Consider the following 16905-nt stretch of genomic DNA (forward strand, 5'->3'; position numbering starts at 1 on the left):
CTGGTCCAGACGTATAGCGTGTGTTTGTGCATCACACGGAGGTTGCCCCTAAGATACCAGATAAAATGTCTTGTCCAAACATTTACTGTTGAGGATTTGAATGTCAGTGTGTGTGAGTCATTCACAGTCATGCACACGCACTCACACGTGCACACACACACACACACACGCACGCACACTGTAAAAAGACACCACAGAGCATCGGGCCCATCATTGTGTTGGTGACAGTTGAGCTCATCAGGTTTATACAAATAGATCTGGTAGAATGAGAGATGATGAGATGGTGATTGCTGGAACCCTCTTCTCTCCTTTCACTGGGATTCCCCGCACAGTGACAGAACAGCTCTATGACATCATCATACCACACAGTGACAGAACAGCTCTATGACATCATCATAGTACCACACAGTGACAGAACAGCTCTATGACATCATACCACACAGTGACAGAACAGCTCTATGACATCATCATAGTACCACACAGTGACAGAACAGCTCTATGACATCATCATACCACACCCACACACAGTGACGGGACAGCTCTCTATGACATCATCAACAATACAGCGCTTTTGGCCATCTCTTGGCAAGTACTTTGTAAATATATATTGAGCATTGATTTAACTCTGTTACAAATTACACAGGATTTTACTCCAGGAAGTAGTTTCTGTGTAAAGTGTGTCAGTTTGTTGTTCGTTGATAGGAGTGGTCACCAACTCACCATCTCCATTTTATCAAAATTAAGAAAATGTGCCCCCCCCCCTTATGGTTCTTCATGATGCACTGCTGTCTCCTTCATTTGACGGAAAGATAAGCAGGAAAGACAGGCTAGCGGAAGGAGGTGGGATGGACACACACACACACACGCAGACACACACACGCATGCACGCAACCACTCACACACACACGCCACTTCCCATCTGAGCACCATATATTTAGATTGTCACTGAGATAAATGGAAACATATGTTTTTGCATGTCGTTCGCCAGTGATGAGGGGAGGATCCATGTCATCTATTCACATAGCCTATTCTTTTTTTTTCTGCCAACAAACCACAGAACTGGTGAGAATGAGGGACTTTAAGCAAGGCACAGAAATAGCCCAGTAGCTCCACTAATCAATGAGCTATACTCTGGGAGCGCTGTGGCCTTACAGCTAGACTGTCCCGGGTTTGATTCCCGCCGGAGGCGTCTTCTCTCCTCCGCATCATCAGCACCCGTACCCTATAGGTGGAGTTTGCTATGTTCTCTGCTCACTCCTCATGCATTGAAGCAAGCATGAGCTCAGTCCGGGGCTCTCCCCATGTTGGCAGAGGGAGAGACGCTTCCCAGGATTACAGCTCAGGCAACTGGCACCGGGTGAAAGATGAGTTACAAAAATCGTGGGATAAAAATTATATATATAACAGAGCTATACTCTGTTCGGATGCCGAGGGGGGTGTGTGTGTGTGTGTGTGTGTGTGTGTGTGTGTGTGTGTGTGTGTGTGTCAGTGTGTCAGAAGAGATGGTGTTTGGATGTTTTGGCTGCAGGCTGTTTGTACTTCTCCCATCCCTTCGTTCTCATCCAGTCAACCGGCTCCGGGCTTGGAGGTGCGCCTCTACTCGTCTCCACAATAAAACGCCTCATTCACAGCAGGAACACGCACGTCCTGCACATTTCACTGATGTAATTTAGTTTAGCGATTGATCGAATGATTGAAAGCCGCGTTTTTATGTCGGCATATCTGATGAAGAGCCGCTGAGGCTCGAAGCGCTACGTCTTATGGTGGACGCTAATAAATGCAAACATTTGGAACTTTATTGAGTGGATGATCATGTGCGTGCTTGTTTGTTTAAGTAATCCTTGTGAATAGATTTTTTTTAAATAATTTACTAAATCTACATGCAAAATACGTAGATGATCTACAAGCTCTCTGCTTTGCAAAACCAATTGTTTTAATCCGCTTTTAAAAATTAATTAATTTATATCTTTTTATAATCAATTAATGAAATTACCGGTAGCTCGATTAACTGTTGCACCCCTAATTCACTCACACTCTTTCCCTTAGTGCCTCTATCTTTCTGTCTCCACCTTTTTTTTTATAGCTTGGCTTCACAAACACACACTCACACACATCGCTCAGGTTCTGCTGCTGCCTGTGTTTGGAGGCTTGCTTGCATAATGGCTGCTCTTTATCTGTGTGTCAATAACCTAGCGAGGGAGTGGCTGTTAGACATCATGAAAAGGACTCTCCATGTACACATCATTCTAGATCTCCACGCGAGGCCTGGACAACATAAAAACATCCTTAAGACACAACAGAGGTCTGGGTCACACAGCAAAGTCTTGCTACAGTCGCTGGCCAGTTTCCAGTACGCCTCGGTCGTTACGAGGCTGTCCTATTATCATTATGGGGCTGTCCTGTTGGCCAGCTGTGATCAGCGCACGCATAATGAATGCCAATGGAAAAAAGTGAATATTTTATAGCCTCTTGCAGCCCCCTTCGCTCTTGAGGTATGGTTCTCACTCTTCCTCCATCCCTCTCCCTCCCAGGAATCTGTCTGTTTTTGTTTACAGCTCAGCCCCCCCCATTCTCTCTCTCCTTCTCTCTCTCTCTCTCTCTCTCTCTCTGCTGTCTTAGGGTGGTGAATGTCTTGCATCAGATCTCTAGAAGCATTTATAGTAAAGCTTTTGAAGCTGAGAACTCCCACGGTGGCCAAATATAGTAAGCGTGCGTGGCTGCGTGCGCATGAACGTGTGAGTGTTCCTGAGTAAATGGCTCTGGGGTAAAAAACGTGTTTGTTATTGTTCCCAGTGTTTTGCCCATAGACAGCAGTGCCAATTAAAGGGGAGGTTTTATGTGTAAGAGCAGGAAGTGTTGCCGTGTGTGGCTGCATCCTATTGGCTCCCTTGCTGTTCCTTCCCTCGGGACCAGGCAGCCAGGTTTTCTTTTTTTTTTTTTTTTTTACTACTGCGGCCAAATGAAAGGTAAACACGAGACACCTTTGATCAGGCTTGCATTTAAAATCCATACTGGAAGTTAACCTGATGTGTTTTGGGAAGCAGCTAGTGGGTTATTGACTCATATAAGGTGTGTGTGTGCGCGTGCGTGCGTTTGTGGTGTGTGTGTGAGCACTGAGCAGTCCAGGATACTACTTCCTCCTTTCTGCTCTTGTTGTGGAAGCGGGCGGGTGATTACATCGCACCATCCCGCCCTCCGCCCCCCCCCCCCCCCCCCCCCCCCCTCTCCACACAGCATGAAAACAAAACAAGGCGTTGTATGAATGAAAGTGGGAGGGGCACTGGCCTAGAAAAGCGAGGCAGATGGATGGATGGATAGATAGATGGACAGATAGTGGTGCAAGGCTGACTGAGGCAAGAGAGAGAGAGAGAGAGGAATGAAGGAGAGATGAGAAGAAGGGAGGAGTAGGTGGAGCGGATGAATGAATAAAGTGAGCTGACTGTAGCGTGTTTGGCAGAGGCGCTAGCAGACGTAGCGTAGCGTAGCCCAGCTCCAGCGTGAGCAGAATGGGGAATAATGCTGCAGCAGTACGTAGTGCTGTGCTACTACAGTAGGAGTCACTGCTGAGTGCTCAGACAGAGACAGGGGAGGGAGAGGAGTCAACACACACAGGAAAAGCCTCTAAGAAATGGCGAAAGACGGAATAAGAACCAACAGCAATTCGTAATATTATATAATCTCTTTGTCATTCTAAATTAAAAAGGATTTGGAATTGATTTTTTTTTTTAGGTGCTAGATCCTCCTATATTCAGATATAGTGTCGATATTTGTCCTAACACAAACATTGCATGCCATTGACAATGAATGGAGAATTTAAGTCATATGTCTGAGCAAATCGTCTATTTTGTCCTAACAAAACATTGCAAGCCATTGACAATGAATGGAGAATTTACATGTGGACGAGCAAATTGGCTATTTCGTAAGTTCCCAATTCCCATTAACAATGAAGCAATTGTCAATTAGAGCAAATAGACATGTTACGTCATGACAAATTCATAATAGAGCGCCCCTCACTTCACATGGGTGTGATTTCTTTTTTTATGGCGTTGAGTCCATATGTTACTCACACACAGATTGCTACCAAGGTAGCTAGCACTGTGCTCCTTAATTTCCATGGCTATATGACCTAGTGTGGACTATGAATTCATCCAAAACGGCAATGGCAGTATAAAGTAGTAACAGCTTCCTTGGCTCCTGGGCTGTCTGCCCCCTGTCTGCCCCGGCGCAGCCAGGGTTAACCCTGGGCGTCTCTCTTCCCCGACATGGAGGAGGCCATTGAATGGCTGCCTTCCCCAGCCAGCAAACACATTGGCTGAGGCTGAGGGTGGATCTAGGGCTAGCGCAAAGCTCCGGCACGGATCCCAGATGGGAGGGGGATCCGGGCTCTGTCTCGGCTATGTTCTTGTTATGTGACGGCGTGGTCACAGCATGTACACACACATACCCCCCCCCCCCCCCCACCCCCCGACCTACACACACACATACGGCAGACAGCAGGGAGGGGAGGTGGGGAGAGGAACAGACAACAGAGCTATGCATTTTTCAGTGTGTGCGCAATGTAAGTGCATATTTACGGAAGGGAGACTGTGTGATACTGTGATTGTGAGGGGAGGTGCAGCTCGGTGGAGAAAAGAAAATGTATTGGAACAATCAGGAGAGAGAAAGACCCCTGCGTGAACCGTCTTATAAGGTCGGAGGTGGTGTTTTTTCTGCATTAGCTGTTCCCTCTCTCTTGTCGAGTGTTTCACCCCTGTCCTCTCTTTCTTCATCGCTCTTTCATTTCCTTCAGCCTCCTTCTCTCCCCCTCTTTCCCCCGCCCCCGGCCATGGCCCTGTCTGTTCTGTCTACTTTTGCTCAGGCAGTGCGATAGGCAGCCCCCCCGTGCAGGGGGAGAGGGGTCCTACATGTAGTTGTTTCTCTGGCGGTGAGTCCTCATGTGATGCCCTCACAGGCACAGAGGTGGTGTCCCTTAAAGGCTAGCACGCACTGCTCAACTCACTGAAACCCCATATGTTGTTGAGCCCTCTGGGCTCTATGCTAGTGAATTTTCTGTTTTCGCTCTACATTAAATATCTTCACTGAAAAGAGTCAATCTAAAAGCTTATATACGACATGTTTGCGACACATCGTAAGCTTGTAGATCTGCTATTTTCTGCAAAGGTTTCCCCAGAATATGGATGCTGGGGTTTAAGTGGTGCATTCAGATGCACTCTCTTCTTCCCAAGGTTTTTTCTCAGTTTTCTCTCTCTACTCTTCTCCGTAGCTCAGTGACAACAGCTTCATTTGCTTGATTTGTTTTGTTTAGAGATTAGCTTTGAAGTAATTGCCATGCAAGTCTGCAGCAGTATAATAGCCATATTACACTATAGTTCTGTTAACGCATCTGTGCAAATTCCCCCCAGGCCTTAGCTGCATCATAGATTCATAGTGCCCAAATAAAGTGCATGTTACATTGCCGTTGGATTAAAAGTTATGATACATGGTACGTGGTATTTTGTTTCATTGTGTCTGAATAAAATAACATTTGATAATATTTGCAATAAAGCTTATATGTCATGAATGATGCACACATTCTACATTGTTTAAGAATCTGTCTTAAACACATTTCTAAATATATAGTATGTGAATTGGAAATGACTGGTGGTCAGTATTATTAAATATAATTTGCAAGTTCATTACACCTCTACTCTAGCATCGTAGAGGTGGTGCTCTCTCTGTGTGATACTGTTAAACAGTGTAATGAGGGGCATGGTGCCAGGTTATTTCAAGGGTCACAGACAGGAAAGCCAACAGGGAGTTCAAGTTGGACTACATTCCAATATTCTGTCTCTGAACTTTAAATCTGTGTTTGGTCATGTGGATTAAAGTATGGCTTGTTAGAAACTTAGAAAGTCACATAATTAAAGGAGAATTCCATGCTAGAATGCTTTCTTATCTTTCTTACCTTTCTTTGTAGTTGTTACGTCCCCACCAAAGAGGTCCAGATGTTTTTTTGTGCAAAAACTCCTTATTGGCTATTTCCCCTACCATAAGCCCTCAATGAATTGCATTGCATTGAATGGGAATTGAATGGGGCTATGGGGTGTTATGCTAGTTCGCTTATTTCCATCGAAAGAAGTAGTAAAGTGTGCCGCTTGGGATATTATTTACATTATGAAGAGAGGATATATACAAAGAAATTATAATTTTGAGCGATGGAAATAAGCAAATTAGCACAACACCCCATAGCCCCATTCAATTCCCATTCAATTCAATGCAATTCATTGAGGGCTTATGGTAGGGGAAATAGCCAATAAGGAGCTTTTGCACAAAATAACACCTGGCCCTCTTTGGTGGGGACGTAACAACTACAAAGAAAGGTAAGAAAGCCTTTTAGTATGGAATTCTCCTTTAACAGACTTTTTTTAATTGAAGGTTGGGAGCAACCACAGTATTTGAGGTCACCTCTAATATAGCAGACGGTCAGATTAGAAGATTTGTAGCGGTTTCAGAAAGACAAACACCAGTAGGCCAGCATTTGGCTGATGGCCTGGTTCATTTCCCATCCGGCTCCCTGCTGGCCAGCTAGTTGGGCTGTCTGTTCAGTCAGTCCAGTCAGGAAAAAGGTCAGGGTCTAGTAAAGATTATCATTCGGGCGTGAAGTTATACAACTGAGGGCCAGGGTATCGGCCATTGTCTACGACAGGGGTGGGCAACTTTGACGATGGAGAAGGCCACTATATTTCCACACTCACTCCCTAGGGCCATATATTACTGTCGTAGCAAACATGTCTTCTATATTCGAATTGGAATCCTGAAAATTTACATTTTTATGTAATTTCAAATGCCTTTAATTATACGTGTGTTGAGCATTGAGCTACTAATTTAGACTGAAGTAATTAAAGCAGGTCATGTTTGCATGTTGTGGAATTGTAAACAGCTGGAACCAATATTATATCAGTATTCTGATATTAACCTGAGGGCCACATTAAGTGAAGGTGGGGGCCGCATGTGGCCCCCGGGCCGCCAGTTGCCCACCCCATTTGATTAACACTTACTGTAGTGGCACATGACACTCATGAAATGCTATGAAATAGCATACATAAAACATTGATAATTGGCACCTAAACTTACATTGAATAAATATAGTATCCTTATTTTCTTCTCTTTTTTTTTTCTCCATGATTTTGTAACAAATTTTTTCACCCATTGTCAATTATCTAATGCAGTGGTCCTCAAACTGTTTTTCTCCTGACCTAGCTGACGCACGCACCCCCCAGCGCTAAGTCTCGTTGCATTTCGCCGAAAATTATACATTTCTTTTAATATGATTATGGCAAATAATCACAGAATGTCACTGCAAGAGACATGCAGCTGCTGTATACTCCCGCAGCTGCTCTATACCTGTAGATCTCCTTACAACAGTGTTTTACAGGATTTTGCTAGGCTAAATAACACCATAAACCCACCATTACCCTTTTCATGTCACACACCCCCTAGAGGGCGTTCGTGCACCATAAGGGGTGCACGCACCACAGTTTGGGAACCCCTGATCTAATGTAATCCTGGGCTCTACTGTCCCTCTGCCAACCTGGGGAGAGCAACGTATTTACCTCATGCTTCGAGTAACCTTACTTTCGATGAGGAGCTGCTCCAGCAAACAATGTCTTGCTGAGATTCCACAACAGTGTGGGGAGGGTGGCTGAAAACCCGGCAGGTGCTGCTGATAATGCTGGCCTTGCCATTGGCCAGCCATTCTGTGAACCACTCAGGGTTGCCGTTTTTCCGCTCTGTATTTTTGGTTATTTTGTGCCCAGATAAACTCCAGTGGCTCCGTCACTCTGGTCATTTTGGCCCTGAGATTTCTCTCTGCCCATGCCTTCCTTATGTTATGTTATGTTATGTTGGAGGGGTGCCCTGGGCGCAGCCATAGCTGAGGTGTCACATTAAGCGCAGCTTGACACATCAGCATTGATTGCCTACACCTGGCCTACAGGGCACAGCTCCATGGATTTGTCGAGATTGGGGTCAGAGAGACTAAGAGACCAGCATGGACAGGACCCTGGCCCTGCCTTCTGTCACCTTCTGTGCTGTGAGGCACTTTAGTTTAGCTTAATTTAGTGCTTTAAAAGCAACGTGTGGGAAAGGTGTAGTTGAATTTGGGTCAGCCTCACTTACCATCCCAGTTGGTTCTCGACTCAGCCAGACCCAGAATGGATGCAACATTTAGTTTGTCATGTGAACCTTCTTAATTTGTGACCAGATTTGACTGAGAGCCTGCCATCGTGCAAAAGAAATGAATTTATTTATATTTTATCCAAAATGAGTTGATAGCACAGGCAGACTCTTCACATACTAGAGCATGTCTGAAATAAATATCAGAGCTGAAATCGACATGTAAATCTGAAATAAATGCTTAAACATGTAGCTAGGTGTAATGTTAGAGTCCACAGAAGTGATCCTTTCAAGCCTGTTTTCTCAATTCGCTGTTTTCTGAAAGACATTAAGACATCTATAAGCCACATCTCCAAAACTGGTGGGTCAAACTGAACAACCAATATGTCAATTTGAAGCTATGATTCCCTGCTTTCATATGACATGACAAAACTCAAATCTAATGGCAGTCACTCATTCAAATTTGGCCACATTTTTTATAGATACTGACTTTTCAATGGGTTTGAAATGGAAGGATATAGCAACTGTGCTGTGGACGCACGCACAGGCTTATCAAAACCACTTTTTTCTAACTTCGCTTTCTCTCTCTCTCTCTGTCTTCATCCAGTGTGCACAGAGAACTGTAAGCATGGAGCGTGCAGCCTCCAGGGCCATTGCTGCCATGACCAATGTCTGGGCGGTTGCGGAGAGGTGGGGAACGCCAGTAGCTGTGTGGCCTGCAGGAACCTACAGCACGGAGACAACTGTGTGGAGAAGTGTCCCCCAGGATACTACGTCTTCAGGGGTTGGCGCTGTGTCAACTTTGCCTTCTGCCAGGTCAGTACTGGGGGGGGGGGGATTGATGAAGTCATGGCAAATTATTAGTTTCATGCACACAGACATACTTAATTGTAAAGACACAGCTCAACTCAGGTCAACTGGTTGAACAGGTGGGGAAACAAGGCTAAGATGCATTGATCACGAGGCAAGCCAATCTATGTAAAGCTCCTTGGATAAAAGCGCTATATAAATGCACCATTTACCATTTTTCATATAATTTAAAATGGGCAAGGCCTCTAGTTTGAGAACAGTAAACGTGCTCTTCGGCTGACAAGTACTCTGCACTGTTTTCTCTGACTCACTTCTACGCACCCCTTTAGTCTTTTCCGACTCTTATGGTGCGTTCACACGGGCAGACACAAAGACGCAAAGATCCACAAGTGTGGAGCAGCTACTATACATGCATCGTTGCGTTTTTGCATTGCCATGTCGCCGGCTTACATTGACAATGAATGGTAGACTTGCGTTGTTGCGTCTGCCCCGTGTGAACTTGGAACAATAACATTGGGCTGCCAAAGCATTTCTGCGTCCCCGCCTTTCAACGTAGAGGCCAATATGTAATTTAATGTTGTGTAAAGTATTTTCCTTCACCCTGTGCTGGAGCACAGCCTCTGTCTCTGTGTCTAACTCTACTGTTCTCTGCAGGATCTGCACAACCAGTGTAAGAGCAGTAAAAGGCTGCCACTGGACAGGGAGCCAGCCTGCCATGAGTACGTCATCCACAATGGAGCCTGTATCCCTGAGTGTCCCTCTGGATATACAACCATCAACTCCACTACGTACGTCTGACTCCTACACACATGCATGCACGCACACACACACACACACACACACACACACACACACACACACACACACATTTGAAATGTTTATTTATGTCCACATAATGAGAACTACGGGAATACCTTGTACAAAGGACATAAACACTGCCAGTGCAGTTTGACAATAGGAGAGCAGCCAGTTACAACTTGCATGGACGGCAAAGCATCGTTACAAACAGTACAGCTGACATGTCGGACACAGGGCAGCAGACATAAATCATGGATAAAGGAAACAACGCCTCCTCCACATTGAGCACACACACACACACACACACACGCTCACACATACGCTCACACTCATACAAACGGTAACCTTCACACACAATTCACAACATATCCTATATTTCTGAATGATTTATCCTCATTACTACCATGCCAGGCACATTGGCGCATCATGGGCATAGCTTTCAATATATCATGTCCCTATTTTGGGCCAAAAATCAGAAATCAACATCTACAAGCTGGCAACATGTTGCACTGACTGCACTACGCTTTGTGTGACCTTACAGAGGTTATGCTGCTCTCACTCATTCCTCATACTGCTTATTTTCACTATTCATCATACGGCAAAGTATAATATAGGGCTTAGGGCTTAATCCCACAGTGACACCACCATCAACATGGCCACATTGTTGACAGTGACTTTCATTACATGATCTTAGATGTAACTGTCGCCCGCGACAATACCCCCTGACCTCATGTTCATCACAGGTGTCATGTGAACACTAAACACTCACAATAACATTACGCGCAACAGATGGCGGTGTTTGGAAGTTGATCAAACACAATGTGAAGGGGGGGAGGGGGGGGGGGGGGGGTTGAGATCCACTATGGAAAGTCTCTAGCTTCCCTGTGAGAAAGCAGGTTGACTTGACGTGTATACTGTATGGTATGGACTGTATGGACAAACTGGAAGGCCAAAACATCTGTATTTATCTATACAGTACGTCTGTAGTTATACTGTACTATATGGGCCATTCTACCGAATTGGTTCAAATTCAGAGTTTGAAATTTGTGTGAAGTTTGTATGCTATTTTGGATAGCAAAGAAATTGCAAAAAATACAAATGGGTGTATTAAAAAACATTTTTTAGGAAAGTGACAAAAATCATTTAAGTACTTTTTTCATGAATTTAAATTTAGGGGTTAGAGGTTGGGAGTTGGGACAGCCACCTTCCAATAGGAAGTGAAGTGAATTTTATATTAATGTATTGTGATTAATTTGACCATACTATGACATTACTACAGTGAAAAGTCTGAATACTAAATAGTTTTTTGAGTTGTTTTTCATTGTGGGACTGCAATTTGATTTCGGTAGAATGGCCCATATGCATGATTTTACCTAAGACACAGCGGCCGGCCGGCTCTTTTTCAGACTGTTATCATAGTCACGATTGACATTTATGTTATTTTGTTTAAAACGTCCTAAAAATTTACAATTTTGTAATGATGAGGTTTCCACCCGACGGCGAGGATCCGCACAGCCAGATACATAACCGAACTAATTGCATGTGAAAGGAGGAAAATACCTGCTGTGCAGGAGGGGTGACCTTGTGTGACCTGTGACCTTGTCCCCGGGTTCTCTTCTGAGCAACCCGCTAGCATACAGACACGCAGGATGGGAACAGGTTGGTATATTCTTGCTGTGGTTGGCAAGGTTTGGAAATCATAGTTGCCTAGAAGATCAAAGAAAAACATGACACGCACGCACGCACACACACACACACACACACACAACCAATTTTAAATTATTATATATAACCAACTATTCATTCTCACTTACTGAGCATTCGTTTATTTCAACCAAGGTTCAAGTTTTAGGTTGTTATTAGACAAAGTAAAAGGTGAGAGTTAATTTCGTTTTAGCGATTTTAGCTAAACCAAGTTACAGCTGTAGTGCGACTTCAACAGGTTGTGTCACCAAAATGTGCTGTCCCCCCCCCCCCCCCCCCCTCCCCATAGATGCAAAGTGTCTAATTAGCGCATAACACCCAGCTTGTAAACTCTGTCAATAAACCGGCTCCTGCCTTGCTGTGTTTCAATAAATAACCCAAAACACGTTGGCGGAATGCAAACGGCACGTTTCGGCAACGTGAAGTTACGTATCGAGAGTGGGACGTGACAAACGTTTCAGGAGAGAGGAAATAATAAGAGCAAAGGGAGCAGGAGGGAAGAGGAGAAGGCATGCAGGAGGAGATGGATACAGAGGTGTTTTTCTGAGTTTGAGCTAATAGCAGCAGGTTGTGTGCTAGAGATGTCTGCTAGGCCAAAAGCCACAGGTTGCTGGATGATTGATGGTGTTTGTGTGTTTCTGGTATGTGTGTGTGTGTGTGTGTGTGTGTGTGTGTGTGTGTGTGTGTGTGTGTGTGGAACGTGTTGGTGACTACATTACTCTGGCCTCGGGAAGGCTGTGTTGCTTTTTCCAGGTGCAGTCTGAGGGGAAATATCCACTGTGTCCAGATAGGGAGAGGTATAAATAGATCTATTTATTAGGTAAATAACACACACAAAACACACAGAGAGGGAGGGCAGTTCTTTACACCCCATATTAAAACAGATTAACAGTCCTCTGTACACCCAATGGGAACGGGACTAAGGACATTTCATCCAACGTGTGTGTGCGTGTGTTTCACGCACTTGGGAAGGGGGGGGGGGGTTTCGGGGGGCGGTGACTTTCCCTTGCATGGTGCCAGCCTACAGGGATTATCAGGTGCTTAGGCATTGAGGAACATTGCTTAAAGGCTCAGTCATACACCCCAAGGCATGAGGCAGAAGCTGTGTGTGTGTGTGTGTGTGTGTGTGTGTGTGTGTGTGTGTGTGTGTGTGTGTGTGTGTGTGTGTGTGTGTGTGTGTGTGTGTGTGTGTGTGTGTGTGTGTGTGTGTGTGTGTGTGTGTGTGTGTGTGTGTGTGTGTGTGTGTGTGTGTGTGTGTGTGTGTGTGTGTGCGCATGCGCTCGAGTCGTGGGCGCATTATGTGATATACTGTACCAGAAAGTTCTTTTCCATTAGGATTCTGCTGCAGTTGCAACATCACGGCCTGACTGTGTTGTGTGTGTGTGTTGGTTTGGTTTCAGTAGGAGAGAACGTCATCATAGTGGCTTAGCTGGCAGCAGCCAGCTACACTCAGACACACAAATCACCCATCCAGACAGCCAGACGGACACGGACACACACACACGCACACAAGCAAGCACACTTCTTTGATGGAAATGGACTAGGTGTTGGGAGGGCAGGAAAACAGTAGAAAAGGCAGGAGAGCCAGAGGTTCGCATCACATTGACTGCATCGCAGATATTCTCCTAAACTGAATAGAAATAAAACAATCCCCTTATGCCTGATTTATACTTGTTTGCATGCTGGTGTCACGCTCCAACAGTAGACGATCTGCAAGGGAACAATGTGTTGTGCTTAGCTTGTATATCAGACAGGTTCTATGGGCAGTCCTCCTCCTCCTCTGTGCCTTCTACCCTCTCTGTTTTTCTCTCCATCTCTGTCTCGTTCTCTGGGTTTTTACAGACGGCTAAATGTGCTCTCTAGGCATTCGACCTTTGCTAACACCCATGACAGAATTTGTTCGTCTTTCCTGGAGGCTCAAGCAACACAGCGGGGGGGGGGGGGGGGGGGGTGTGTGTGTGTGTGTGTGTGTGTGTATGCATGCAAGCATGCGTGCGTGTGTGTGTGTGCGTGTACAGTATGTGTGTGTGGTCGGGTTCCGCCGGGCCCTGGACCAAACCAAAGAGTCAGCTGTGGCCTGCGTGTTCTGGATGGTTCTAGCAGACGGCCAGGGCCAGAGTCACAGAGTTCAGCCGGACAGATAAACACTGTCCCTTTAAGAGCTGGACCCAGGCTGTTTTGTCTGTCTGTGTTTTTCAATACAACGGCTCAAAACATTTCTCTCTTTCCTGCACTGCGACTAGAGCAGCGGTTCTCAACCTGTGAGCCGGGACACAACCAAATAATTAGCAAAACACTTTGACATGACATTCGTTCATTCACAGTCGTCTGACTGATCATGCAAATCAAAATGCTCTGAAAATGCACGCGGTCAGCCTGCGGCCTCTGACCACTTAACACAACCGGCTGCCTTGTTAAGTGGTCAGGTGGGTGGGCCACGGCGAAGACTTTCGAGATTTTACAAGTGGGCCCTGAGCCAGGAAAGGTTGAGAGGCACTGAACTAGAGCATTACATTTTGAGAAGCTGAATTTGTGATTTTCCATGAGGGGGAGAGAGAGAATGAGACCGAGAGACGGGGACTATCCTCCTGTCTATTTTTCCCTTTATTTTTGTTGTTTTGGAGCGTTCATTACAGACTGTTTCCACTCAGACAGAAGTCGTTGGGGTGGGGGACTGATATGTGGTATTAAGAGCTTAATGCGATGGAAGCTTGGAGAGGCCGGCTGTGTAATGGGTCATTTGTTAGCATCACGGGAGATAGTAGGAGAGAGGCCAGCCAACGACCAAAACGGCTCCCCTGGGACTGTTGAGGGAGCCAGGGGGTGGGGGGGTGGGGGAATGATTTGTGCGTGTGTGTGTGTGTGTGTGCGTGCGTGCGTGCGTGCGTGTGTGTGTGTGCGCGACTACTATCTGTACCAAGTAGACCTACTGCACATGTAAACAGGGCTACCTTTAATCTAAACTTTTTTGTATACTATTTAAATAGTCTTGAGAAAATATACTGCTATTTGTCCTAAAGTGACTGCAAAAAATGCTGCTATTTGTTTAAAAAAAACTAAATACATTAACATGTATATAACGATGCAATGTGACAAAGCTCCGTTTACTTAATGCTGTACCCCCGCCAACTGTCTATACTTTTCAACAGTTTTAATTGAAAATTGGCAATGTAAACGTATGTTTTCTCATGCCAATAAAGCTCCTTTGAATTGAATTGAGTAGGGATTTCAAACAAACGCGTCAGTTTGTTGTAATTGTGTGTATGTGCGTGCGTGCCTGTGTGTGTACGTATTGAGTCACTAAGGGGAGGTTATAATAAGGGCAGCATAAACACAGCATTAATACAGGGTGAGCTAGTGAACGAGGAGCCCATGCAGTGCTCTGGTGGCCCCTGCAGTGAACAATAGCTGCTTTTGTCAGCCCTGCCCACAGCTCAGTCAGCTCAGGGGCTGCTTTAAACAGGTGGCTGCTATGGCTGCCTTTTGATGCCATTGTCTCCTTACCCCTGAGTTTTGGAAGCCTGATTGGATTTCTTTAACATCCTCCCCCTCGACCCCCACCTCGCCGCACATTAGCAGATCTGTTTTTCCAGGAATCATTTTGAGGCAACTCTGTCGGCTTGTCCTCAGTCCACCCCTCCTCCTCCTCCTCCTCCTCTCGAATCCACTCCTCTCCTCCACACAGCTCCCCATACTCGCCTCTCCCTCTCTACTCTACTCTCCCACACTCTACTTCATTGATTGATTAGTTTATTGAACATAAATGTAAAGATGGCAACAGAGTACAGTCAAACGTCAAGTCCTTGCGGTCTTGTTTCCTTCACTGGTTCCCAAACAGTGGGTCGGGACCCATTATGGGTCACGACTCCCATTAAAAAATCCCATTTTCTTTTCCTATAACTTGACTAACTAGAGACAAAGACATTCCAAAGACCAATCGAAAACCAGTATACAAATCTCAGAGCCTGCACCTCTCTGCCCCCAAAACACAGGTAAAGTTAGCGAAATAACAAGCCTACTTTGACCTTTAAATGTACTCATTTAATGAATTAACTATCTGTTGGAATGAAAACCTTCTTCAACATTCGAACTGTGTTAATGTGAAACAATTAAAATCACATTTTTTTAAATAAAATATCAAGTTTATTTTGTCATTTTCTGCCTTTTCATTCTAGTCGAGATGCAGACCATTTAGCCAGGTGCAATCAAATATTATTTTTTTTATTAAAGAAAATAATAATAATTTTATACATTTGAACAAATTAATTTCCATAAATAAAAATACAAATAATGTATACGTTGTGAAAATAGCTGTTCTACAAACTTGTAGATCTGCTATTACTAAACCACTTTGAGTCCCGGGCAAACATCTAATCTCTCTTTTGCGTCTGAAACCCTGAAAAGTTTGGGAAGCACTGCTGAGTCTACTCTAATCTCCCCCACTCTGCTCTACTCTGTCCACATAGAGCACCCAAGTTTGACGTCACTTTCAGTAGAGGGCGCCAGTCCACAGGTTCATGTATTTTTAATTTGCATTGAAATCCACATAGGGAGATTTTAGGTTGCTTCATATAAGAACTGTTTGAAAAATAAACGGGGTGGCTGTGCTTTGTTAATGATGTCCATTCATATTTGATACAGCCAGTTCTGGAGAAAATGGAATTAATGTGGCCGCAAAAGCCTTGAAAGTGTATGAAATCAATGTCGCTGCTAATATACGCCCAGCTGTCAACACATTGCGTTCCTGAGATTCCTCGTTGACGTAAGCTCAGCTGGCAGTGACTCGACTCGTAATAACCACGAAACATAAAATATCAATGAAAATAAAATAAAAAAACTGAATTAATATGTCAGTTTCTGTTGTGCTACTCAGCTGCAGCAACCCCAGAAGAACCAGAAATGTAGTCTGTTGTTTGACTCGTTTCTAGCGCTTATTGTGTTACTCTTTGGGTATATTTGTACATTTCCACCTTCAGTCGATGCTTCATATCCATACGAGTGAAAAGGCTGCGATGATCGTTTTATTTCATATAAGAACACAGTTCTTATATGAAAAGATCTAAAATCCCCCTATGGGGATTTCAATGCAAATAAAAATACACAAACCTGTGGACTGGCGCCCTCTACTGACAGTGACGTCAGGACTTCGGCGCTCTATTGCTGATATTGTCCCCAGAAGGAGCGTGCGTGAGGAATTCTTGGAAAGTTTGGGGATGTGGGGGGTGGCTCAGTGTGAGGTAGTTAGTTGAGAGAGATCGGTAGTTAGTTTGATTGCGGAGTGTGGGTTGGGGGAAGTGGGAGGGGTTTTAGGGGGCACGTGCGGAGGAGGGGGGTGGGTGCTTGTAGCTGTCTCTGGTTGTGGTGGCGACCGACAGACCGACCGACCGACGGTCCTTTTAGCTTATGTCTAAACCAGATCTGTGTGGTTAGGGATGTCAA

At 44.9% G+C, this 16905-nt stretch overlaps 1 protein-coding gene across 1 annotated transcript in view; it reads left to right on the plus strand.

The window, feature by feature from the left end:
- Positions 1 to 16905, plus strand: part of insrb (insulin receptor b) — a 114810-nt gene that overhangs the window by 69397 nt on the left and 28508 nt on the right. The window contains exons 3-4 of the mRNA XM_083767719.1: positions 8762 to 8970; positions 9619 to 9752. Coding sequence (XP_083623845.1) covers positions 8762 to 8970; positions 9619 to 9752 — 343 coding nt within the window. The remainder of the gene's footprint in view (positions 1 to 8761; positions 8971 to 9618; positions 9753 to 16905) is intronic.

The sequence above is a fragment of the Protomyctophum parallelum genome, assembly GCF_964188405.1.
Source record: "Protomyctophum parallelum genome assembly, chromosome: 6".
Taxonomy (NCBI): domain Eukaryota; kingdom Metazoa; phylum Chordata; class Actinopteri; order Myctophiformes; family Myctophidae; genus Protomyctophum; species Protomyctophum parallelum.